The following is a 27,589-nucleotide window of genomic DNA, read 5'->3' as shown; positions in this document are numbered from 1 at the left end:
CTGCTGTGTCGAGACTGAAAAAGAGCCTTAAAATGTCACCAGCAGCTTGCCTGCGTACAGTGGTGGAAAGTACTTTTACTTAAGTACAATTTTGAGGTATTTGTACTTTAATTGAGTATTTCCATTTTCAAATTTCCAGCACTTTTACTTCTACTCCACTACATCTCAGAGCCAAAATCTTTACTTTTACTCCACTACAATTATTTGAAAACTTTAGTTACTAGTTACTTTGGAGATTTTAATTTTGATTAGAAAACATACATTAACCACTTCAACCCTATACATTTCGGCCATTTGAAAATAGCCGATCTACAAGCTCACAATGCGTCACGTTGCGACGCATTGTGAGCTTGTAGATCGGCTATTTTCTATAGATTTTGTACACATTTTGAACTTGTGAAATGGGACATTCTGCAATATGAGTACTTTAACTTTTAGTACTTAAAGTACATGTTGATGCAGATTATGTAACGATATATCGTATATCGATATATATCGATATTATATCCTGACAATATGTATCGATTTATTTATTTTTTAGGGGGGCTAGTGTGTGATATGAAATGTGAGCTGTAATCATATTCCATCATATTCACGTGCTTTTGGAGAGAAATGAGACAGACTCCATGCAGTCACTTTCAGTTGTAGAGGCCTGCAGAGGGGAGCTGTATGTGTCTGTGACACAGGTGATGGTCGTTATAGATGCTCATTAATACATCAAGGAAGGCAATTATGTTTCTGCACTGTCAAATAGGTCTACATCTATCCTAAGATGCCATCAAAGAAAAGAAGAAATGTTAACTCGAGCTAGGTTTAAACATGAAAGCATGTTTACAGTTGTTGCACAGAAATTAAGTAATTTTACATGAAAAGTAATGCTACTTTTGCAATGTAGTTAAATAAAAATTGTGAAAAAATCTTGGGGGGAAGATACATCATTAAAAAATAAAAGATTTTTCGATAATTTGTCTGGAAAATAATTGTGTTGAAAATATCGTGAAAAATCGTATCGTGAACCTCATATCGTGATACGTATCGTATCGTGAGTTGAGTGTATCGTTACACTGTATACTGCCGATACTTTTGTACTTTTACTCAAGTACATTTTCAATTCCGTACTTTTACTTGTTAACGAAGTACTTCTAAGGCCTCACTCAGACCTTTACTGCATTGCTGTATGCTTGTTGGATGAATGTTGTGTAGTGTCATGGCCGCCCCAATGCATTTCCAATGGAAGTCACATGGTTTGTAGTCCACATTTTGGACTACAAGCTGTTGTATGGCTTTCGGCTGTGTTTCGGCTGTGTTTCGACTGCGCCCCTCCCCCTCATACAACACAAATGTTGTGTCAAACCATGTGACTCCCATTGAAAATGCATTGGGGCGGCCATGACACTACACAACATTCATCCAACAAGCATACAGCAATGCAGTAAAGGTCTGAGTGAGGCCTAAATTGCAGTATTGGTACTTTTACTTAAGTAAAACAATTGAGTACTTTTTCCACCACTGCCCTGCATACAGCAGGAAGATGCATTGGACTGATAGCCACGGACGTCGTGCGGTGCAGTGGCAAAACACTACACGTTATATCTCAGTTGTGACAGCCGGCGGCAGATTGATTCACATTAATCCCACTCACCTTAAACCGTCAAGCATCGGTAGTTGATTGATCGGCTGTGGACTAAATCTGTCGCGCTTGTGTAACACTTTTTTCACGACTAGAGGACCATGTTGTCCTTTAGGGGGTTCCTCCAGGTGGTCCCCAGCTAAATGATGGAGAGTTGCTAACCAAATAGACCCTTATTACTGTAGATCCACACCTAAACCTAACCTTAACCCATGTCTAACCAATGACTAGTCTAAACTAAGTATGCACCCCGAGGGGGGTGGATAGGTTGTAGTTGTAAGACTAATGCCTGGTCTAACCAAATGATTAGTCTAAACTAAGTACTGTCTAAACTAAAGTACTGCACCCGTTTTCATTATTTATTCTGAATTTGAGCCACGGACCACCATTTGATGGTATTTATCCTCCCCAAACCTAGAAGATTTTGTTATCGGAAAACATTTTGTTAGGAGACATACAGTAACAGGCAAACGTTGATCAAAATAGCAATTCTTCTACATTCTCTGCCTATGGGCTGAATGAATTAGGAGAAGTCGGTCATTGTACTGCAGTGGGTGGTTGGTTGAGGCAGAACAGCATGCAGCAGGTTTCCTCTAGCCTGCGAGGCACTCTCACCACTGGGTTGGAAATGGAAGCTTTATAGGGTGTCAGAAGGAGATGCGTTGCTTAGAGGGATTTAGCATATATAAGCATGCTGTGCTGAGCCATCTCAGTGGGTCAGTTCAAGCACAGGACTTTGGTTGTAACCTACATTTGGCCAGTAAAATCCTCACTGTTCATTTGTGCCGGCATGAGCTGCAGTTGCAATTGCACATGTTTAGAGACATGCTTATGTTTATCCAGTGCTTTGTGTGGAGAGACGTATATTAATGATCCAGTGAGGAGTGTAGTAGTCATGCCTTAAAGGACCACTTCACCACTTTTCAACTTCTCTTCCTATAATTGGTCCTAACTAATGTTCATGATAAAATACCACCATTTCTTTCTACTCAGTCTGTGTCTCATAGGAAGGCTGTGGGCAGTTCAGAAACCCGTACACCAGTGACATCATCGATGGTGAATCCAAGCTAATAGAAACGGCAGGCTCTCTTTTCCTGAAAAGTTGCAATGCAAAAGTTGAAGCCATCGTTCTCACGATAACAAAAATCTAAATATATTTTAAAACAAATCTAGTTTAAAAAGAAATCTGCCTAATGATGATGTCACTGGTGGACAGGTGTCCGAACTGCCCAAAGCCCTCCTATGAGACACAGACTGAGTAGGAAAAAATGGTGGTGTTTTATCATGAACATTAGTGAGGACCAATTATATGAAGAGATGTTGAAAAGTGGTGAAGTGATCCTTTAAGTTGATGGTCAGTTCGGATTGACGCTGGGTGACATTTTGGTGCTATCCTACATAACTAGGGAACTAGGGATGCAGCGAATGGGAAATTCTCGGCCGAAACCAAATACCGAATATAGGAAACAGTTTGCCGAAAACCGAATAGCTGAATATGATTAACACAATGAGTGCCGGTGACGAAAGTGGTATGGCACTTGGGTGCCGGTGATTTCAGGCTATTCCACTATGACTCGCATAGCAACATTCAGCACACAATGAGCTAGCAAGAAAGCATTTACCTTCAGTATTCAAGGTTTAAGGTTTTTCTTTTGTCACTTACAATACAGCTGTGGGTGGCGACACTGACTGCAGCTCAGTGAAATGATTCTACTTATAGTGCGGTGGAGGGAAAAAAAACTGTAAAGCCTTCACGTTCAACGTTTCAACTGCATTCACATTTTTCTTGTTCATCCTTCTTCTAAATCCTTATTTTCACGATTTTTCAAAAATAGCAGACCTACAAGCTCGTAGCGCGCCACTCGGTGGCGCGCTATGAGCTTGTAGATCTGCTATTTTTCAATAGCTAAATTATAACATAATGTTTAAAACACCAAAAGGGGTTCCCGCCCCAAAATGGGTTAAGCTGACTGAAGTTGTAATAATAATAATGAAAGATAAATCGTGTTTGCTCCACTATACCTGAGAAAGAGATGCAGTAACTATGAGATGTACTTACCGTTGTCTGGACCATGGCTTTGAGCTGGCAGATTGTTCACACACACACAGTAGGGCTGTTCACTGCATTCATGACATTTCCGATGTCAGCTCAGCTATGATCGACTTGATCTATTCTAAATCATAACTTGACAGTTTTCTGAAAAAGCTATGTTTCCATGTCAGTCGTTCTTCGATTTTTCAAAAATAGCAGACCTACAAGCTCGTAGCGCGCCACTCGGTGGTGTGCTATGAGCTTGTAGATCTGCTATTTTTCAATAGCTAAAGCATAACATAATGCTAACACCAAAAGGGGTTCCCGCCCAAAATGGGTTAAAGCTGCAATCTGGAAACTTGAAATGAATGAATCTGTATAGTACAGTATATGTTAATTCTTCATAAGCTTTTACAGTAAGCATTAGCAAGGTATAACCACATACTGTGCATGTATACTGTACATCAAATACATAGAGACAGTGTAGTCAGTGCCTCGGTCATTTAGGGCCATACCTGTAAACCAAGAACCTAGAATCAGTCTAAACATTATAATACCAAAAAATCGAAATGATCTAAATCATCATTTAAAACCTTGGTGAGCATACAGATCCCCACAATATGTAACTGTTTTTAATTTAAAACCTTGGTGAGCAAACAGATCCCCACAATATGTAACTGTTTTCAGATCGTTGTGAAATTTGTCTTAGCTTCTATTTGTAAACCTGATGTAATTCACATGTATACCTTTTGTTTTCCTTTTCCTGATCTTCTGATGTATTGTGATATTTTTTATATGATATTTTCGACGACACTGAAAATGAGTTTAATTACTCAGTGTAATTTCGAGAATAAATAAAACTTGAATGAATGAATGAATGAATGAATGAATGAATGCATGAATGAATGAATGAATGAATGAATGAATGCATGCATGCATTCATGCATGCATGCATGCATGCATGAATGAATGAATGAATGCATGAATGAATGCATGCATGCATGCATGGATGGATGGATGAATGAATGAATGAATGAATGAATGAATGCATGCATGGATGGATGAATGAATGGATGGATGGATGGATGGATGGATGCATGAATGAATGAATGAATGAATGAATGAATGAATGCATGCATGGATGGATGGATGGATGAATGAATGAATGAATGAATGAATGCATGAATGCATGCATGCATGGATGGATGGATGGATGAATGAATGAATGAATGAATGCATGAATGAATGAATGAATGAATGAATGAATGAATGCATGAATGCATGCATGCATGCATGGATGGATGGATGGATGGATGGATGGATGAATGAATGCATGAATGAATGCATGGATGGATGGATGAATGAATGAATGAATCTGTACATTGAAACTGTACAAACTATAGGATGCAGCAGGTAAACAAATTAAGCAGGTATGTTGTCTATAAATAACATGCTATCAATTACATTTTAACCTTTGCATAATATAAGACATCATGGTTGTCAAGTCTGACATCCCGTTAGTCTGACCTACTGTACGTGGCCGGTTAAGACTGAGGGTACGTACCCTCACAAAAAACATGCAGTAATCCTGGTCTCTATACTGCCTCCAACTGGCCAGCCGGGGCGCCTGATGGAGGGGAAAGGAACCATGTGGTTGGAATTACGTGTTCCTTCCACGCGCTATACGTCCGACCGTCCCAACGCTTTCCCCCCCTGTCAGGTGAAAAGAAGCAACTTGGAATCCTCATGCATAGAAGGAAGCATGCGTGAGGTCAGTCCGTTGCCAGAGGGAGTGTATAGCGCCCAGGATTTGGCAGGTTCTGGCAGCTTTCCCGTGTTAGTGGATCTGAGTGAGCGGGAGGGAGGGGTTGTGGGGTTGGATCAGACTACACCTGTGGTTGCTTTGTAGGCCAGGATCAGGGTTTTTATCTGTGCAGGCACAGGCAGTAACTGCAGGGAGCCAATGGAGGGAGAGGAAAAGGGGGGGGTCCCGGGGGGACATGTATAGCTCATAAAATAAATATCTCCGCCTGGGCCATGGCTGGCAATCCGGTCTGGCAGTGTGCAGCGGGTTCGACTCCCGATCCCGACGGTCTTCCCCCCATCTCCCTCCCCCCATTTCCTGTCAGCCTACTGTCTGTCCCTCCATAAAAAAAATAAAAAATAAAGGCGAAAGCCAAAAAAAAAAAAAAAAAAAATCTCGCCTGGATAAAGGGGGGTTGCCTCTTGATCTTGAATGAGTGGTGGGAATTGTCTCTCAACTAAGCGTGAGACCTATGTGTTCGAATATCCCGGACATAAAATGGATTGCAGCTTTAATGTAAATAGTGTAGTAATCTAAAGAAGGCAGCAGGAAAGTAATGGAAGCTGAAACTGCCTGGTGTTGGAAAAAGTCTGGACTCTACTACTGTATACATTGAATGACAGTACTTTAAATGTGCTATACCGCATTAACCCATTCAGGCCTGACCTCAAAATTTAAAATAATTATTCTAAATCCTTCACGATTTTTCAAAAATAGCAGACCTACAAGCTCGTAGCGCGCCACTCGGTGGCGCGCTATGAGCTTGTAGATCTGCTATTTTTCAATAGCTAAATTATAACAATGTTTAAAACACCAAAAGGGGTTCCTGCCCATAGTTTGATTAAACATGGAGACAGCATGAAATTATATACACACACACACACACACACACGCATGCACGCACGCACGCACGCACGCACGCACGCACGCACGCACGCACGCACGCACACATTGTGTATGTGAAAACCAATCTACAGGCATAATAAGAATGTGTTGATTATTTTGATTGATGATCATTATTCCTTTGATTCTCTCGTTTTAGGCTTAGACGGCACTTCTGAGGACATCGAGCGAAGGAAAGAAGAATATGGAAAGAACCTTATACCTCCCAAAAAGCCAAAAACCTTTCTTCAGTTAGTGTGGGAAGCATTGCAAGATGTGACACTGATCATCCTTGAGGTGGCAGCCATAATATCACTAGGCCTTTCTTTGTATAAACCTCCAGATGCCGACAGAGAAAGTAAGTCATTTCTTTCTTTTCTGTATAATATATGAAATGTTATTCAAATGTTGTCGCTATCTATTAGACCTACTATATTTCATATATTTTAAAATACTTGTTTTTTTTCCACAGTTTTGTTTATTCAAGTTTTCAGGGTATACAGCAAATCAGATAATATAGCAATATATGTGTCACACCCATATGGGACATACCAAAAATATAACATGTACATATAAATGTCATAACCACCATATGCAAAATATTGTGGTAGCATAAAAGACAAATAAATTGTATAGTCCTATACTAACAGGGATGTGACACTGACAGTTACAAACCACATAACCTGAATCAAGTTTTGAAACAAAAACAAGACAAAACATACAACAAGACAAGACAAGACAAGACATAATATGGCATGGTCATTGGTCACCCCTCCAAAACATAATGGTCCCTATTTTGCGTGTCTTAAGTACCAGGTCTTATGACTTAACTTAAGACCTGGAGGCGTGGTCAATGCTGTTTGGCCACTCAGAATAGCCAAATGGCATTGATCACGCCTCCAGGTCTTAAGTTAAGTAATAAGACCTGGTACTTAAGACACACATAATAGGGCCCATTTAATGGATGTGGCAGTGCACCCACACATGGTTCCCAATAATAAATACACTGAACAACCCAGCTGCATGTCTAGCACGCTCAGATTCAGGTTTAAACTCATTTAATCTGGAATAGCTTGGAACTGCAAGTCATTTACCAGTGCAAGGAAGGGGCCCCATGTATCCTCAAATTTGGATACCGAGTCTCTCAGGGTACATCAAAATCGTTCTAATTTAATAAAGTGGAGTACATCTCTAATCCAGTGAAGATGGGTTGGGGGAGCAGAGGACTTCCATTTCATCAGAATCAGACGCCTAGCTAAGAGAGTATATATTTTAAAAGACTGTATACCACTGTCATAACATGTAATTGCCTATTCACAGCTTCAGCCACACATCGTACATACTAAACATAATGAGTATATGTACAGTCTAGTCCGGTGGTTTTCAACCAGTGGTCCTTGATGGGGTTCCTGGTGGTCCCCGGCTAAATGATGGAGAGTTTGGTAACCAAATGGACCATTAGATCTTTAACTCTTGAGAGCGTAAAATGAAACCAAATGGACCCCTCTCAAGAGTTACATTACTTAACTTAAGACCTGGAGGCGTGATCAATGCCATTTGGCCACTCAGAATAGCCAAATGGCATTGACCACGCCTCCAGGTCTTAAGTTAAGTCATAAGACCTGGTACTTAAGACACGCATAATACTGCCCCATATCCCTAAACTTCTTTGCCTTTTTTTTTACTATTTTGAAAAACATTTTTGAATAGTTCAACTAGCCAATCTACATTGACACATCGTGAGCTTGTAGACTGGCCATTTTAACTATTCAAAAATGTTTTGTAAAATAGTAAAAAAAAGGCAAAGAAGTTTAGGGATAAGGGGTTTAGCGGTGACGAAAATGGAGCCCTAAGTCTCATATATAGGGGCCAACCTTGGTTGTGTGGATGCTGATGGCTATTGGCACAAAGCACTGTCCATTTCGCTGTCCAGTGGGAGTCGTGCTGGCGTCCTTGGATGTATATATTAGACCAGTGGTTCCCAAACTGTGGTGCGTGCACCCCTTGTGGTGCGCAAACGCCCTCTAGGGGGTGCGTGACATGAAAAGAGTAATGCCGGTTTTATGGGGTTATTTAACACAAACGGCAAAATCCGGTAAACCACTGTTGTAAGGAGATGTATAGAGCAGCTGCGGGAGTATGCAGCAGCTGCATGTCTCTCAGTGCAGTGACATTCCGTGATTACTTGCCATAATCGTGCGCGTGCATACCCTATATGTAAGTGCTGTAGATGAGGACAGCACTTATATAGAATTGCTCCATATGGATTTTAATATATTATGCTTTTAGTACACAGTACAGTGCTACTACTAGACTGGTAGAACATCTGCAGCAGCTTGTTGCACACATTGACGGACCTGAGCATCTTCCGGAAATAACAGCTTGCACTGTCTCTGACTGTAGAGTGTAGATAGTCTCAGTCCAGTTAATTGTTAATTTGTACCACTAAGAACTTGTGCAGTATAGGTGTCTACCATCTCCACCTCATCTCCTCCCGATGGCGATGGGAGTTGGGGGACTGTTCTTGCTTTGCTGCCAGTCCACCACCAGCTCCTTATTGGTCTCTCCAATGTCGAGCTGCATGGGGGAGAATGTTGTCGTCAGTGGCGTGCACAGACATTTAGAGGGGCAGGTGCTCAAGTAAAAAAAGGGCACCTTGTGCAGCGCGTGGAACCGGCCGGTTGCCTTAATCTATTTTGGGCGGGAACCCCTTTTGGTGTTAGCATTATGTTATGCTTTAGCTATTGAAAAATAGCAGATCTACAAGCTACGAGCTTGTAGGTCTGCTATTTTTGAAAAATCAAAAAAATAAAAGTTTTTTTTTTTTTTTTTTTTTTTTAAAGGGCACATTGCCAAAAGGGCAGGGGGTGCTCTAGCACCCCCTAGTGTCTATCTGTGCACGCCACTGGTTGTCGTTGCCATACAAAGCTCCCGACCAAGGCTCTGTATTCCTTCTCGTTGTTCATCTGTGATGCAGCTGACACTAAACACTGGAGGAATCATCAGAGAACTTCTTTAGCTGGCACATATCCGAGTTGAAGTGCAAGTCGGAGATGTAGAGGTGATTGGGGAACACTTCCTTTGGGAACGTCAGTGTTGCTCACCAGCACATTTGACACGGTACGTCCGCCCTGCGGTTTGACATGTGTGAGGTGAGGTGTGAATGGATGGGTGCACTCACTGCTGCTGCTGCCGAGTGCGGTTTTGGGGATTAGCTGTTCACAGACGGACCGACAAACGGACAAACATAATGTCCTGCCTTTGGCAGTCCGGCCTTGTGGAGATAATAACAATGTAGATTAGAAATACAAATGGCAGAAGCATCCAGCCTGGCTGAGGCACACACATCATGTATTGCACATGCTCAGTTATGAGTGACTAGTAGTCTAGTCTAGACTAGTAGTCTCTCTCCATTTGGTTTCCTGTCCCTGTTTGGCTGTCCTCTGTATACAGTCTTTCTTCCCTCTTTTCTTTTTTGTACAAAAAACTGCATTTATACTAATTGTTTTGCTCACACTGGTACTTGCACTGATGTAAATACTATAGATAGATATGATGTATGCATATCTTACTTCACTGCACTAGAATTAGCATTAGCAGCACCTATAATTCTGCCATTCCCCATTGCTGCTAAATAGGTTTTTAAAATGTACAGTTTAGGCATTTAGCAGATGCTCTTAATCCAAAGCGATTTACAGTAAGCAAGAACAACACATGGTAATACATCAAATACATAAAGAATTGTCATCAAGAATCATAAGGAAGCTAATAGTAGAATATGAAACTATGAGTATCTAAATTACATAAGTTGAGCCTTATTTGCATACGGCTGAGCGTTGTTTAGGCTAGCGCAGTGCTACGGCAAGTGCTATATAGGCAAAGATGGAGTCTGAAGAAGAGGTGGGTTTTCAGACTACGGCGGAAGATTGGGAGTGAATCTGCACTTCTGGGAAGTTCATTCCATAGTTTTGGAGACAGAAGGGAGAAGAGTGTGGGACGCAGTGTTGTTTTTGGCAGCACATTTCTATTTTAGTTTTACAAGCTCACAACACGTCGCGCTGCGACGCGTTGTGTGCTTGTAGATCTGCTATTTTCAACCAAGTGTAAAATGACTTATACTGGATCTCTTGTCCACTAGTCCCTTCCTAACATTTTAGTCTAGTTTTTATTTGTTGACGAAATTGTCAATATATTTAGTCTTAGTTTTAGTCATCATAGCTTAGTTCTCATTTAGTTTCCATTTAGTTTTCGTCAGTGAAAACATTTAGTCGACGAACATTTTTCGTCTTAGTTTTAGTCGGCGAAAACAACACTGGTAGGACGTGCATTGTCGAGCGTTGATGAGCGTTGTCCCGGCTGTTTTATAGTGAATGTTCTGCCAGCCTCCCTGTGTTGGCTGATCTGAGCGCATGGGGGGGGGGGGGGGGGGGGGGTTGTAGGGTCCGATCAGACTTTGAAGATATGGGGGTGCCATACATTTGGTTGCTTTGCAGGCCAGCATCAGAGTTTTGTACTCTGTGTGAGCAGCAACCAGGAGCCAATGGAGGGAGCGGAGAAGTGTCTGGCATTCGCACAACATGGCCTGTCCATCTGAGCTGGTGTTTACAGATGATTGTGCCAATGCTGTCAATATCTGCCTCCTCGAGCACACTCACATTTGTGCGCCTCTCCTTCCAATCGATGCGCAGGATTTTGCGCAGGCACCTCTGGTGGTATTGGACTCCAGGGCTCTTATGTGTCTGCTGTAGGTGGTCCATGTCGCATTGTCGCTGCACCATATAGGAGCGTGGGCAGGATAACTGCCTTATAGACATGGAGCTTCGTCTTTAGCCAACAGGTCGGAGTTTTCAAAGACTCTTTTACGAAGCTTTGCAAAAAGCCCCACCTGCACAGCAGATTTGATGACGTACTTCGCAGTCAATGTTTGCCCTTGAGGAGAGGTGGCTACCCAAGTAGGGGAACTGGTGTATGTTTTCAAGGACTGTGTTGTTGATCGTTATTGTTGGTGGGGTTAAAAAGCATCAAGTATGCTCTGAAGATCTTCCTCTGTGTGGGTGATGATGACATTGTCATCTGCATATTGCACACACACACACACACACACACACACACACACACACACACACACACACACACACACACACACAGGCCAGGGAAGAGGGCTAGTACGTATAGTTGCAGTTTTTTAATGTTTAAATTAAACGTCACTTTCTCTCCCAGACTGTGGAAGGTTGTCGGCCGGGGTAGAAGATGAGAGTGAGGCCGACACCGGCTGGATCGAGGGCGCCGCCATCCTACTGTCGGTCGTCTGTGTGGTGCTGGTGACCGCCTTCAACGACTGGAGCAAAGAGAAGCAGTTCCGTGGCCTCCAGAGTCGCATCGAACAGGAGCAGAAGTTCACAGTGGTTCGCGGTGGTCAAGTCATCCAAATCCTTGTATCCGACATCGTAGTTGGCGACATTGCACAAGTCAAATATGGTGAATGACGTTTTCTTCATATCTGTAAATTGTGTGAGTGAGAAATCGAGTGAGAAATTGTTTGCTAATGCTATATATATATATATATCGCCAGAAACGTTAATATCCTAATCACGATGCCGTATAAAAATCACAAATCAGATCCGAACCTTGTTTGGATGATCAAAGCCATGCATGGACAGCACTCGTAGTTTCTGAGAAAAATGCGAGAAAAGATTCCTGTTAGAACGGTAGTCTACATATACAGTACACGAGCACGTTTCGTGCGGGCGGGGAGTGTACAGGACATTGCCTAGCAACCGGGCTAGGGCTAAAAGTTGGTTTTCCGCAAAACCGTGATTGATGTAAAGTGATCAAAGGCGCCATATCAAGTCTTCGGCAGACAACGGGTTTAATTACAAAGACGCCATATCGCACATTGTCAAGGTTTTTCCCCTTTCAACCCTTATTTTGAAGAGCCAAATATCCGTAACCGGATGTTACGATGACGTAATGCTGTGTGTGGTGTCCTGACCGGTTGTTCTCTCGCTCGGTGCAGAAAAAACCCGACCGCGAGTATCACGGCGCCTGCTGTCGGCTGTTGGAAAACCTTGTTTTCACCAGAAACGACATTCATTGCGTGCGTGCGTGCGTGCGTGCGTGTGTGCGTGCGTGCGCACTTACATGTGCTTGTGTGCGTAATGTACATTTCACTAGTTGGAATGAACACACATTGTGGAAGGTTTAAAGATTTTATTGAATGAATGAATCAATGGAGGAGGAGGAGAGAGTGGGGGGAGCGGGGTGTGGGTTCCGGGGGGGTCGCCGACCCTGGAGTCTTTGGGGAGGGGGTCGTGTGGCGGTCAGCCCGCGGCACGCGCAAGGATTTGATCCCCCCCGGGAACTGCGAGGAAGGGAGGAGGTGAGGAGAGCGGGAGGAGGAGGTGGAGCGGTGGAGATGCTGCTGGGCCTGTGGTGGTGATGGGGAAGGAGGCGGGATACGAAAAGCATAGAGGATGCTGGGTTGTATTGGGCGGGTATAAGTAGGCTCAGGTAGATTGGCGTGGAGGGCGGAGAGTGGCGTGAAGGTATGGTCAAGGTGTGTTCCTCCGCCTCCTGAACATCTGTTGTTACAACTCCATAATGTGTGCTTCTTTGCGTATGTGGTTTCAGGTGACCTTCTCCCTGCTGATGGCGTGCTGATTCAAGGGAACGACTTGAAGATTGACGAAAGCTCACTTACTGGAGAATCAGAACATGTCAAGAAGACCCTGGACAAAGACCCAATGTTGCTGTCAGGTAATTCACTGCTCCTCCCCCAGTGTGTTGCTACTCTCTCTCTGTGTCTCTGATGTCTCCCAGGCCAGCATTGCTTTTATGAGCGGGCTGTTTGGTAATGTATTCCATCTCACTGTGCCCTCTCGGGGTGCATACTTAGTTTAGACTAGTCATTGGTTAGACATGGGCTAAGGTTAGGTTTAGGTGTGCTGCCCCGTGGGAGGTTGGGGTGCATACTTAGTTTAGACTAGTCATTTAGATAGGTTGTAGTTGTAGGACTAATGACTGGTCTAACCAATGACTAGTCTAAACCAAAAACTGTCTAAACTAAGTACTGCACCCGGGAGGTTAGGGTTTGGGTGAGGGTTTGAGATAGGTTGTAGTTGTAGGACTAATGACTGGTCTAACCAAATGACTAGTCTAAACTAAAAACGGTCTAAACTAAGTACTGCGCCCGCTCTCTCTGGCTGACACTGGTCGTGTGAAGTTACAAGACAAAACATGATAATAACAAACCATTTATTTATTTTTTGTCTGCACATGTTGGTAGTGGCCGGGTTTACAGTCTCTGGATCTCTTATCAGTTTTTGAATTCCCACCTTCCTTGTTCAAACTAATTCAACTCAATTCAATTTGAGTGTCAAATCACATCAAGTTGTCTCAAGTCTTACATGTAGAGCAGAGAACCGACAGAGATCCCACCTTGAGAAAGTACATTTTGCGACAGTGGTAACGAAAAACTCCCCCTTGGGAAGAAACGTCAAGCAGAAGCTGCAGAACCCAACTCTAGGGTGGGCGGCCATCTTCCTCGACCATGTCGGGGGGAGAGAAAGAGAGAGAGAAGGAGAGACAGAGAGGGAGATACAGGCAAATACAAGTAGTAGCAATAGCAATAATAATAAATGTAATAGTGTAGGATACTATAATATGGTATAACAATGATAACAATGGTAAACTAAGACTATGTTTGAAGTATTTGCCACTCAATGACTGACTGACTGACTGACTGGCTGGCTGACTCACTCAATCTAGGGCTGTCAGCCTGTCACGATTACAAATTTAAGTTAATTGTCACAGAAATAACAATTTTATTGTGTTTTTGGCATTGAACATTGGAACCTTGATATGAATCAAAATAAAATTTCCGATTGAATTTCCGAAAATTGCATAGGGCAGATACAGTATGACCACGTAACTTAAATATACAAAGAAATTACTGATATATTTAATAAATGTATACCGGTATATATTTTTATAATAGCGGAAATAACTGATCTACAAGCTGCTATTTATGCTTTTTTTCCCGATTATGCAAAAAATACTTGTGCTTGTCTCAAATAATTACGATTATGTAATAATTGTGACTGGCCTAACACTCACTCACTCACTTTTCCCATAATGAAATCCTCTTCTTGCCCATTGAAGATCTTAGCAGATTAGCAGAACATCTTAGAAGATTTCCAATAAGGAGGTTTTACAGACAATTTGCCCTAATATTTTATTAATTGCTCCTCTGTTCACTGGCATATTTTCCTACGGTCTTAAATGTGCCAATGTTTATCCAAAAGTTTAGAAACAGAAACAGTGTTTTTGATTATTTTCAGTCTCAGTCTCACCATAGCACAGCACAACTTTATTAAAGGTCACGGCTGATTCTGGGAACTGCTCAATTTTAATCCTCCTAGATCTTAGCTCAGCATTTGATATTGTTGATCATTCTATTTTAATCAAATGCCTGGAAAAATGGGTTGGCATCAGCGACTGTCCCCCAGGTGGTGTGTGCATGCTTCCCCAGGGTCATATTACCGCTATTCACAACAGCCATGCACAGCATCCATTTTCATTGTTAGGCAGGTTGACACGCAGTTAATACTTCCTCCCAAAACCAAGGGGTGCAGACAACATAATGTCCTGGATGTCTTTCTGACATTAAAGGGACACTTCACCCCTTTTGCAACCAGATCTTATTTTAATGATGTTTGGGAGACAAGAAACACTTTCCTGGGGGTTTTATGTGGGTAATATGTGTTTTATAAAAGATATTTTAGTATTTCAAAGTGTCCATGATGTCATGGACACTCACACTGGGCTCACTTCCTTCCTGGACTACAATTTCCACAATGCTCCTTCTTGTGGAGAGGGGGAGGGCTGTTTTACTGAGACAACATGTAGTCCAAGGACTGTCTAAAGAGGACAAGACACGAAGACCGTACGGGCGACGCAGTCAAACATGCGCAGTTGAGACCAGGAAGTTGTACATGCCCAAATTTGTGCATGTACAACTTCCTGGTCTCAACTGCGCATGTTTCTTTCCTTCCATGGAGCACCATGGCGTCGCTCGTACAGTCTTCGCGCCTCGTCCTCTTTAGACAGTCCTTGTTGTAGTCCAGGAAGTAAGTGAGCCCAGTGTCTATGACAGCACTGGCACTTTGAAATACTAAAATATCTAAAAACACATATTCCCCACATAAAACCCCCAGGAAAGTGTTTATTGTCTCTTAAAACATCATTCAAATAAGATCTGGTTGCAAAAGGGGTGAAGTGTCCCTTCAAGTGCTGGATGTCTCAGAACTTCCTGCAGCTAAAGAGGCCCCCCAAATTCCACCCTTTGAGCAGTGTTGGGAAAGTTCGCTTTTTATGAACTAATTCAGTTCACAGTTCCATTTCTTTGTTCTTTTTCTTTCTTTTTTTATGCCATAGAACTTTATTCCTATATTGGGAATGAAGTCCAAACTTTTTTTTTTTTACTTTGGGATTAATAAAGTGACAACTTTTACAATATCTCCATTACCATCATTCAAATTAATTCCTTATTATATATATTTTTTACATTTTGGAAAAGAAATAGCTCTTTTGCAATGTGAAATGCCACCGAATTCTTAATCCTTTTCCTTGTCTTTATTACGGGCCAACTTGTGAAAGCTGCATACTTTTATTGTGAAGGCTCTCAGTTCAGTTCTCACAGCCTGCATATCTCCGCGTGCTGATAATAGCTGATCTACAAGCTCACAACGAGTCGCGGATGCAACGTGTTGTGAGCTTGTAGATCAGCTATTTTCAGCATGGAACACGTTGTACGACGAAGAATAAATCAGGCATCACTGCGCTTCTGTGGAGGGAGATGTGTTTTGTTGTCTGCGATCGTGGCGATCGTGTATGGACAGTTGGACACATAGCTCCTCGACGCAAAAATAACAAGCTATTAGAAGCTATTTTTCGTGGTACATTATGTTTAATCAAACAACAACACGTTTACCTCCTCAGTGTTTGGGTCGGGACATGTTCTGTGTCTGCTGTCTGCGTGCATGATGACAGGATCATGTTAGATGCGCCCTGCGTGCTCCAGTGAAATTGTACTGCTGAGAAAGATTAGTTAATTTGTGTCGGATAAGGGCTTATTGGTGGGTTTTCCGCTAGATATTAAGGCCTGTTTAGTGTGTGTTTTAGCAGGGGTTTCGCCTGGAAGGCTCTATGGAAACACTCACTCTTGAACGAAGTTGAACGTGAGAAAGTGACGTTCACACACGTCAGAAATGAACGCGTTCACAATGTCGTTAATCAAGCAGAAATACAGTACGTTCGGTTCACGTTCACCCAAAATATGAACGTGTTCGTGAACGATCGTTCTTTGAACGCTGCCTTTGGGTCCCACCTTGGCAGCTTGTTGTCAAACAATGTTAAGATTTCGGTCCAACTTGTTGATCATCCCAGATGATTCAACCTTAGAAAGAAAGAAAGAAAAAAAAGAAAGAAAGATTCTTTCTATCTCTTAAACTGGTTGTCATGAGATTCAGAAATGATTTTGATTTGTCACTCACTCACTCACTCACTCACTCACTCACTCACTCACTCACTCACTCACTCACTCACTCACTCACTCACTCACTAAATTCAAATTTCAATTCAATTCAATTCAAAGGGCTTTATTGGCATGAGAAAACATACGTTTACATTGCCAAAGCAAAATGTGGAACAATACGATCAAAACAAAATGTTATGTACAATTGAAAGTCAAAATATCCAATAAATCAATTTCTATGTACCGAGGTCGCTTGGTGCAGATAGTGCAGACACACACAGGGCCAGATTCACAAAGGAAATTTACCACCAGGTGTAAATTAAGTGCGTAAATGAGCATGTATAGTCGTACAGACTATATACACAGCCTGCAAAATGCACAGATCTCCAAGCTTACAACGGTGAATGCGGTGCTCCACCAGTCAGTCAGTCAGTCAGTCAGTCAGTCAGTCAGTCAGTCAATCACTCACTCACTCACTCACTCACTCACTCACTCACTCACTCACTGTCCACCTTTCTCTCACCATGCAGGCACCCATGTCATGGAAGGCTCCGGTAAAGTCCTGGTGACGGCAGTGGGCGTCAACTCTCAAACAGGAATTATCTTCACCCTCCTGGGTGCCGGTGACAACGACGACGACGAAGGCGACGAGTCTGAGAAGGAGAAGAAGAAAAAGGAGAAGGAAGAAAAGAAGAAGGCGAATGAAAAGAAAAAGAAAGAAAAGAAAGACAAGAAAAGTAGGTGCCAAACAAGCTTTATAACCAGTGTTGGGTATCGTTACTTTCATGTGTCTATGAGGTGACAGTACTTCATTAGACACCCTGGAGTCGTTTTTATGTGCAATGATATATTCACTTTGTATTTAGGGTTTCTTCCTGGAGGCTGAACCCTTGACAGTCAAACGGGCTAATGAAATAAACAGTAATATAGTGACATCACATTATCAGCCCCTCCCCTAACCCCTCCCCTTTTATCATACAACTACAGCTGTGGGTGCGGCTTAAGTTCAGGTGGATCACCATCCATCACCACCCACCAGGCAAACCAGGCATACTTAATGAACTGGTGGGCGTGGCCACATAGAAACAACATTTTAACAAATACTGTACAATTTTTTGGAAAAAATATACCTCCTTATATAACAATAAGACCTGATGATCATGTTTTAGGGTGGGAAAAAATTGCGGCACTCCATCTTTAAATGTAACTAGTAACGCCATTGCTTTTGGGAAAGGTAACTAGGTAGCAGATTACACTAATGGCACTAGTAAGGCCTAGTTCACACCTACACAACAAATGTTTGGTCCGTGTGTGATGCCTGATTGCTTTTTGATTGCTGCTCCAATTCATTTTCAATGGGAGTCACATGGTTTGACCAAACATTTTTGTTTGATGAGGGGGGAGCAATCATTAATCAGCGATCAAACACAAATGTTTGATCAAACCATGTGACTCCCATTGGAAAAGCATTGTGTTGGCCCAAAAAAACAAAAAAACGACCAAACATTGCTTGATTGGTGTTTGGTACGTGTGAATGCGGCCTAACCTAACTCGTTAGGTTACTTCGTTACACAAAAAAGTATTCTCGTTATATAATGCTGTTATTTATAACGCCGTTACACCCCACACTGTTTATAACGCTTAATTAAAATGGTAAAATTATTAGCTTGTAGATCTGTTGTGTAGTAAGTGTAATCGGTGTGCCATGGAGCATGAGTCAAGCTCAAGGCCCTGTGCAGTGTAATTTCCTCGCTGTCGGGTGGCATTGTAGCTGTTCGAGAGGGTAAGGACTGTATTAGGTGGTAGGGTAGGGCAGTAGTATTCCCCACAGGGAATTGGTAAGAATTCACAAGGAGACAAGGATGGAGTGTTGCTCGTAGGCACAGTCTTTGTTGAATGTAGCACAGCACAATTAAAGCACAGTAAGGTAGATTGGCAAGACACAATAATCTTTGTCTGTTCATGTGTGGTTCTAAAGGAGGGGTTCTCAACCCGTGGGTCGCCAAATTATTTTAGGGGGTCCCCAAATTATTTTCAAAAAAAAAAAAAGATTTTTCTTTTTAAAAAAAAATTCACGATTTTTCAAAAATAGCAGACATACAAGCTCGTAGCGCGCCACTCGGTGGCGCGCTATGAGCTTGTAGATCTGCTATTTTTAAATAGCTAAATTATAACAATGCTTAAAACACCAAAAGGGGTTCCCGCCCAAAATGGTTTAAGGTTATTGTAGCAGTCAATTTATATTGGGGGTCGGGAGGGGGCGGGGCGGGGGTCCCGAGACGTTGCCAAAGCATTTTCGGGGGTCCCCGGCCAAAAACGTTGAGAACCCCTGTTCTAAAGGAGGGAGGGAGACAAAGGAGATCACAATATATAGTATGCATTGCTTACAATACAGCAAACTCCTCCATTACTACAAACAGTACTTACTCCACAAAGCACATAACACTCACTACAATATACACCATGTACACAACAGTTAAGTATTCACAAAGAATCACTTAAGTATATCAGCTTCATGAAATTAAATTATCACCATCATCAAATACAACATAAGGGAAGTATATTGTCACCCATATTCTGTGTATTAACACATGGTTGCCACATTGACATGGGGAAATCCAACCAATCATACTAATCATTAGTCTTGTCATTTACATGAATCAGAACCAAATAACAGTAATGTTGGTAACTTACTTTGGGTCAGTGACGCACACAACATAAACATTTGACAGGTAGTCGACATGGTAACACAGTAAAACAGACTAAACTAGAAAAAGTGCCCTTCTGGGCACAGGTCTCCACCAGGAGGATAGGACTGTGTGAGATGTTTGGCAAAATGTTTAGGATTAATATAAACATGTTTTTGAGGCATTTTGTTCCAAAAATGTGTTTTGCAAAAATCAACCTGTTGGTGGCGCTATAACAGGCCAATGTGAAAAGGGTGGGATATATTCCTCAGCCTAGTAAGAAAATGTGTGAAAGATTTCACGTAAATTGCATGCTGCGTTCATGATATGAGGCTTTTGTTCAAAACGGGGCAATCTTGCAAACTGTGAAAGCTAATTATAGCCAATTAGGATGGAATATGAAATATCGGACAGATCCGACTTGAGCACATGACCATAGAGATAGTGTGTAACGATTTGTGAGATTTTTGGACAGAATCTGGAGGAGTAATATCAAAAAATGTGTTTTACAAAAGTCGGCCTCCTGGTGGCGCTATACAAGGCAGATGCGGAAAATGCAGGTCAAAGGTTTGTCCTTGGCTTCTAGGGAGTGTGCATGCAACGTTTCACGCAGATCGGTGCAGTTTTAGGTAAAAAAATGTGAAAAGCTGCCTCATGGTGGCGCTATAACAGGCCGTTCTGGAAAATGTGGGGCAGAGGTTCATCGTTGGCATCCAGGGAGTGTGTGTGCAAAGTTTGGCATCGACCGGGTTAACGGTGCCAGAGATTAGCTGTACACAGACGGACGGAAGGAAGGACGGACACACACACACACACACACACACACACGGACGGAGTGCAAAACATACTCTCTCCCCATGCCTTCGGCCTGGTGGAGACAATAAGATAGAAATGTTCAGCTCTGTTGCTGGTATGTTCTCCTCTCCTGTCCTTGTTCTGAAGCGAATGAAAGCTCTCATCAAGGGCACGGTGACCCTGTGCTAATAATCACACCTGCACTGGATGTGACTTAATTTTCCATTTCAATTAGGGCCTTTTGTACAGTAGCAACGTCTAAAAGTGTTACTGTGCAGTAAATGGAACAAACAACCTGTCTTCCAATGGATCCAATTATTTAGTCAGAAGTTCTTGTTAACACATAAAATTGGTTTAATATCCTATGTACGTATGCGTGCGTGTATTACGCATGCACGCACGCACGCACGCACGCACGCACGCACGCACGCACGCACGCACGCACACACACAAAATAGCAAAAATTGCAGATCTTCGAGCTCAGGAATAAGCTCAATAATAAGATTGCGTTGTGAGCTTGTAGATTGGCTATTTTCTACTTTTGACCACCATTAATTTGTCACTATGGGGACATGCAGATCTTGTTGTTGAGAGGAACCTTACAAGAAATACAGAAGTGGCATTTGAGAACTTCACACGTCATGAAATAATTGGCAAGACAGTGGATTGTCAGTAAATTGCCAGAACATTGTCAGTGACAAAGGAGGGCATTTGCAAAGGTGTTGTGTAAATGCTATTGAGATTCTTTCACATGAAAATATGTGTCAAAAAGGGACACTTGTTTTCAGGCACATTCTGTACAGCTGGTGCATGTTCTATTATTAACTTGATATGAATTGTAGTACCCAAGTCCAATACTTTGGCACTACGTGGTTGCCGACGGCCAGGGAGGATGTTCAGACGTGTGGAGAAGAACTGAAGTCCAAAACGTCCCCATTCAGTTGGTATTAAATCATATTTATTAAAAGTCCAAAGTCCTATACTTTAGTCCAGAAATTAAATACAATAAAATAAACATAAACGGCCAATTAACGCATACAGAGATCACCAGCCTAACAAACACAGTTTAAAACAGTGTGCCTCTGCCTGTCAGCAACACCTGTGCCTAATCAGGAACAGGGCTAAATACCCTTTGTAACCATGGCAACCATGGCCCTGACCATGCCCCATTGTGACATCATCAATTAACATAGTCAAAGTCATAATGGCTCTTACATGAATTCTTCTTATTTTTGTCCTCCATCAAATGTCAATTGTCAGTGACAGGTTATTTGTAGCTGCAAATCTATGAAATCGGTTTTAATGAATAATTCATCAAGTACTAACACATATCACGACCAAAGTCTCTTCAAGAATCTTGAAGTGACAGTTCTGGGTCATGCATTGCATAAGCCAAGTATTGTGGGTGAATATAATATAAAATCTATCTTCCAGTTTTTATATTTGCCAGTTTTAATATTGTTTTCATGGTATAATGTTTGGTTGAAAATGTTTATATTGTCCACAGACGGTAGACTTCCAAAATAGCTTTTCCTCTTTTATATTATTTTATTGAAAGATTAAAGTTTTAACAAAACAGCATATCAGGGCCCGGACGGTTAGCTCAACCATCTGGGCCCCCAGGCTGCCAAGCCAGCTGGACGGCGTGCCGCGGGTTCGACTCCCGAGCCCGACAGCCTTTGCCGCGCGTCACTCCCCATCTTCCCCCTTTCCTGTCAATCATCTACTGTTTGCTAAAGGCATAAAAAAGGCATAAAACAAATCTTAAAAAACAGCATATCAGCAATGTGATTATATAAAAGAAAATGCTTCTCTCCTCTTTTATCTACAGATAAGAAGGATGAGAAAGGCAAGAAGAAAGGTAAGCATTTTTCTGTACTTTATATAATAATGTGAACACTATGAACTATGAACACCCAGCTTAACGTGTGATTTATCTAGTATAAAACATCTCCCTATATAGAGAAATCATAAAGCAATTGTTTGTCACCACATAGCTTGTTTCTGTCTTTGAGAGGAGGTTCACTCAGGTCCCATCTTTGAAACTCCCTAATGCTGACTAATAAACAAGACTCTTTGACGTCCTATAGGCCAGGGGTTCTCAACGTTTTTGGCCGGGGACCCCCGGAAATGCTTTGGCAATGTCTCGGGACCCCCGCCCCGCCCCCTCCCGACCCCCAATATAAATTGACTGCTACAATAACCTTAACCCATTTTGGGCGGGAACCCCTTTTGGTGTTTTAAGCATTGTTATAATTTAGCTATTGAAAAATAGCAGATCTACAAGCTCATAGCGCGCCACCGAGTGGCGCGCTACGAGCTTGTAGGTCTGCTATTTTTGAAAAATCGTGAAAATAAAATTATTATTATTATTTATTTATTTTTGAAAATAATTTGGGGACCCCCTAAAATAATTCGGCGACCCCCCGAGGGGTCGCGACCCACGGGTTGAGAACCCCTGCTATAGGCGATCTAGGACTTTTATAAAACGGTCGTCCGATGTCGCCCTAGGCATAGAATGAGTTAACAACATTAATTTCGTGTCTATGAATGGTGGATTTTATTAACCCATTCTGGGCGGGAACCCCTTTTGGTGTTTTAAACATTATGTTATAATTTAGCTATTGAAAAATAGCAGATCTACAAACTCATGGCGCGCTACGAGCTTGTAGATCTGCTATTTTTGAAAAATCGTGAAAATATTTATTTCAGAAAACCGGAGGATTTAGAAGAATTTTCGAGGTCAGGCCTTAATGATATGCAGACAAAAGTCAAGTCAAGTCGAGTTTGCTGACATATTCCTCTTACGTTGTCGTTCACAACCTAAACCGATAGAGTGCTCTCTGTCTCTATTACAATAAAACTGCTTTGATGCTAGTTAGGTGTATAAACACTTTCTCAGTCGGCAGCCAGCCAGCCAGCCACGTTGCAAAGATGTAGATCTTAACCAATTTAACTCTGGCGTAAACCTTAGAGATTAAGTTGCTTAACAACCAATGAAAGTTTGTTTCTATTTTTGGGACATAATTATTATTAGTGTGGTTGGCTGCTAACAGGGCATAACACCAAAAGGTTTATCATTCCGCCCCTTGTGACATCATGTGGGTCAACACATCATCATCATCATACCATACACAGTGGTGTAAAGTAACTAAGTACATTGAGGTGTTTCTACTTGAGTATTTCCGATTTCCAATACTTTCACTTCTACTCCACTACATCTCAGAGGCAAATATTGTACTTTTACTCCACTACATACTAGTTACTTTGTAGATTTTGATTATTATATTCCAAAACAACATGCATTAACCACTTCAGACCTTGAAACATTTCGGCCATTTGAAAATAGCAGATCTGTGAGCTTGTAGATCTGCTATTTTCTAAAGATTTTTTATACATTTTGAACTTGTGAAATGGGACATTCTGCATAATGAGCACTTTGTACTTTTGGTACTTTAAGTACATTTTGAGGCCGATACCTTTGCACTTTGAATTCCGGAGTGGCGCGCTACGAGCTTGTAGGTCTGCTATTTTTGAAAAATCGTGAAAGTACGGCACAAATCTTTGAATATATATTCTTTCAGAAGACTTTTTTCTTTATTTCGACGTCAGGCCTACAACCACACCAGGGGGTCAGTTCTGTCACCTCATAAACACATGAAAAACTTAGAAAAAAATACAAAAATCACGGCACTCCATCTTTAAGCACACAAACATTGGAGTACTTTTTTCCACCACTGTCGCCAGGCAGGCAGGCAAGGCAGACTGTTGCATGTCTCCTGTGCTACTGGGCCATATGGTCATGTGCCTGCAACGTCCCTGTGGGTCGAGCAGAGCAGCAGGTGCTCTCCGTTCAATGGTGATTAGGACCAAGGAGATTACAGACCTTAAGCTTGGCAGCTGCTTTTTTTTCCCCCTGCCTGCCGTTCTTCCCGCTAACAGCCTCATTTACTGTGTTTAGAAACACACATACGCACGCACGCACGCACGCACGCACGCACGCACGCACGCACAGTCACAGACAGACACACACACACACACACGTACACACACGTACACACACACATGTGTGTGTGTGTGTGTGTGTGTGTGTGTGTGTGTGTGTGTTTCCACGAGTATGTTTTGGTTTGATGTCTTGTGGAGAATGTCAGCCCGCAGAAAGAGCTGTAATCCCCAGACTAGGATTACAGACCAATGAGCCAAACAGCAAATCAGTGCAATTGCTGCTAAGGATCACACAGAATATAGCGCCTCCTATCTGTGTCTGTCTGTCTAGATATGTAAGTAAGGAATTAAGTAACCCTGGGCAACAATAAGCCATATGCATGTGGCCTCGCTATCTCCTGTTTTTGTAGGGTGAGGCAGCTTCTTGACAGACACTTCCCCTGCCCCCCACAGCCATAATGTACACCCCTCGGACATGACGCTAGTTTTGTCACAAGGACTCACCTCCTTGATGCTGAGTGTCAAGCTTAGAGTATATATGAATAGAGACGGCACCCGGAGGAAACCCTGAGGCGAAATGGACATAGTGGCCGGATTTGGTATTGTAGCGCTGGGCCAATTCTGGTCCGTTGACTATCTTTGCGCACGTTCATGATGACACGTGAACGCGGTTTCATATGTATTGATATACGATTTGGCCCAACTCCTCCCAGAATGCACTCTGTTCCTAACCGGAAGGAGGAGTGAAATCGCCTCATGCGCTTTTGAGCAACTTAATGCAAGTGGATGAGAGGAGAAATCCGGTGCCGTCTCTATTCATACTCTAAGCCAGGGGTTCTCAACATTTTTGACCCCCGCAGATCTACAAGCTCATAGCGCGCCACCGAGTGGCGCGCTACGAGCTTGTAGGTCTGCTATTTTTGAAAAATAGTGAAAATAAAATATATATATATATTTTTTTTTAATAATTTGGGGACCCCCTAAAATAATTTGGCGACCCCCCGAGGGGTCGCGACCCACGGGTTGAGAACCCCTGCTCTAAGGTGCCAAGCAGGAAGATGTTGGGCACCATTTTATAGTCTGATATGACTCAGCCCAACCTCCCAATCTCAGGGTGGGACCAAGCCCCCAGGGAGGCTCTCCAGTCTCCAGCATTGAAGCACTCTGCCCTACTGGTCAGAGCTGAGAATGCAGGCGGCCCCCCCTGCATTTTGCCGGAGGAAACCCTGTGCAGCTTGGGTTTAACATTGAGCGCTCGGTCGCACTTCCGCATTTTGGTGTCCAAACAGGCCAACGGCATAAACAATATTAGTTTACCTCTTCTACAAAAATAAAAGTTGCTGTCGCGCATGCCAAGCTGTCATTTCCTTGTAGCTATTATATATCGTACTTGACTTGTATTATTTATTTATTTCCCACAACGGAGTAACCTCGCGCAGCAGACTATCCAGCATGTATCTTCCACAGCATGTATTGCTCCCGATGTGCAGGTTGGTGCCTTGAATGGTTTCCACTGTCATCGGTGTATGAATGTGTGTGTGTGTGTGTGTGTGTGTGTGTGTGTGTGTGTGTGTGTGTGTGTGTGTGTGTGTGTGTGTGTGTGTGTGTGTGTGTGTGTGTGTGTGTGTGTGTGTGAATGTAATGCACAATCTATGGAAAGCACCTTGGATAAAGGCGCGCTATAATTGCACCATTTACCATCTGGGGGGGGGGGGGGGGTGGGGCAGAAGCATCGCAGCCACTTTAGTGGGGCACACCACTTAAAAAGTGACAGTAACAGCCTTGTAGTACCGAGCTATAATCGTAGTGAATTGAATGGAATGAAATGTCATGGATTGACTAGGATTTAGTGGAATAGAATGCAGTGTGTCAGTCAGCCAGCCAGGCAGGCAGGCTCATCTCTCAGGTGTCTGCCACGGACTTAACTGTTACGTCACATGAAATTATAGTGAACGAGGAAATTGAGAGAGACAGACTATAATAGCTATAATATACAGACAAATGTACCTGTAATACCTAATATTTTCCCTTGCTTCAAAGAATCTAGCCTGTGAATGGTTGTAGCTCACAACCCGCCTATACTAGAAGGAAGTGTCACAGCATTTTGTTTTGAAGATACAGTATACTGTATGTGTGTGTTGTACAGCACACTCCCTTGCATTTTGACTTACTTGCCTTCGGGCCGCATGTGAAACAAATCCCCATTTAAAGAGTCATGTGTTATTAGTCAACATCTACTCCCTGAGGGCGTTTGCAAGATGGCACCTGAGCGAAACCGACTTCTCTAAAAGACAGAAACAAGCTATGTGGCGACACCAAATGTGATTAGACTGTGCACAGCGCAACTGTATGTAGCAAGGACATCCAACAGGGCATTGTTTTATACTAGATAAATCACAGATAATACTTAATAAAAGCCAACAGGCCATTGTTTTATACTAGATAAATCACAGATAATACTTAATAAAAGCCATGCATGGTTAAGCTGGGTGTTCATTCATTCGTGAATTAGTTGAAGATGGATTTAAAGATAAAACTCCAAACAGCTGTTGGAGTCCATTAGGTCGAAAAACACCATGGAACACACACTAATTACAGTAGGGGTGTCAAAAAAAAATCTATTCTAATTAGAATCGATTCATAATTTCCAAAACAAAATTTAAATGTCTTTATTTTTTTTAGATTTATTTTTCTGGTTACAGTTACAGGTGTTTGTGATATGAAATGTAAGCTCACCCTAATCACAGTAAACATCATGTCTTCAGTCATTTTCAAGTTGCTGTAGTCACTTCAGTTCAAGACTGGAGTAGATTGTGATGAAATCCTATGTATTGAATCGAGAATCATTTTGAATAGAAAATCGTCTGGAAAAAAAATGCTTTTGAATTTAAAAAAAATCGTTTTTGGATTGAGAATCGATTTTGAATCGAATCGTGACCCCAAGAATCGGAAATCGAATCGAATCGTGGGAGACCCAAAGATTCACAGCCCTAGCACTAAATGCAGTTCCGTCACTACCTCTAGGGTTGTTTAAATGAATGTAATCCAGTCCAAACGGATGCCTAGTAATCAGAAATGTTGGTATCAATGTGAAAAGCTGCATCCTTCTAAATGCTGTCCCTTTTTGTAGGAAAAAACAAGTACGGAGCGCCTGTAGAAATGGAGCCCCTCAATGAAGACGGAGAAGGAGAGAAGAAGAAAACCAACCTACCAAAGAAGGAGAAATCAGTCCTCCAAGGGAAGTTGACCAAGTTAGCCTTGCAGATTGGCAAAGCAGGTA

At 42.3% G+C, this 27,589-nt stretch overlaps 1 protein-coding gene across 1 annotated transcript in view; it reads left to right on the top strand.

Annotated features, from left to right (window-relative positions):
- The window catches only part of LOC306923217 (plasma membrane calcium-transporting ATPase 1-like), a gene marked incomplete at both ends in the record, with an annotated part of 58,170 nt that overhangs the window by 7,365 nt on the left and 23,216 nt on the right, over nt 1–27,589 (top strand). The window contains 6 exons of the mRNA XM_079501243.1: nt 6,509–6,706; nt 11,569–11,826; nt 12,979–13,104; nt 17,413–17,619; nt 22,196–22,225; nt 27,440–27,586. Of these exons, the coding sequence (XP_079357369.1) occupies nt 6,509–6,706; nt 11,569–11,826; nt 12,979–13,104; nt 17,413–17,619; nt 22,196–22,225; nt 27,440–27,586 (966 nt within the window). The remainder of the gene's footprint in view (nt 1–6,508; nt 6,707–11,568; nt 11,827–12,978; nt 13,105–17,412; nt 17,620–22,195; nt 22,226–27,439; nt 27,587–27,589) is intronic.

The sequence above is a fragment of the Electrona antarctica genome, assembly GCF_951216825.1.
Source record: "Electrona antarctica genome assembly, chromosome: 5".
NCBI classification, from domain to species: domain Eukaryota; kingdom Metazoa; phylum Chordata; class Actinopteri; order Myctophiformes; family Myctophidae; genus Electrona; species Electrona antarctica.
This window is presented reverse-complemented; position numbering and strand designations above follow the sequence as displayed.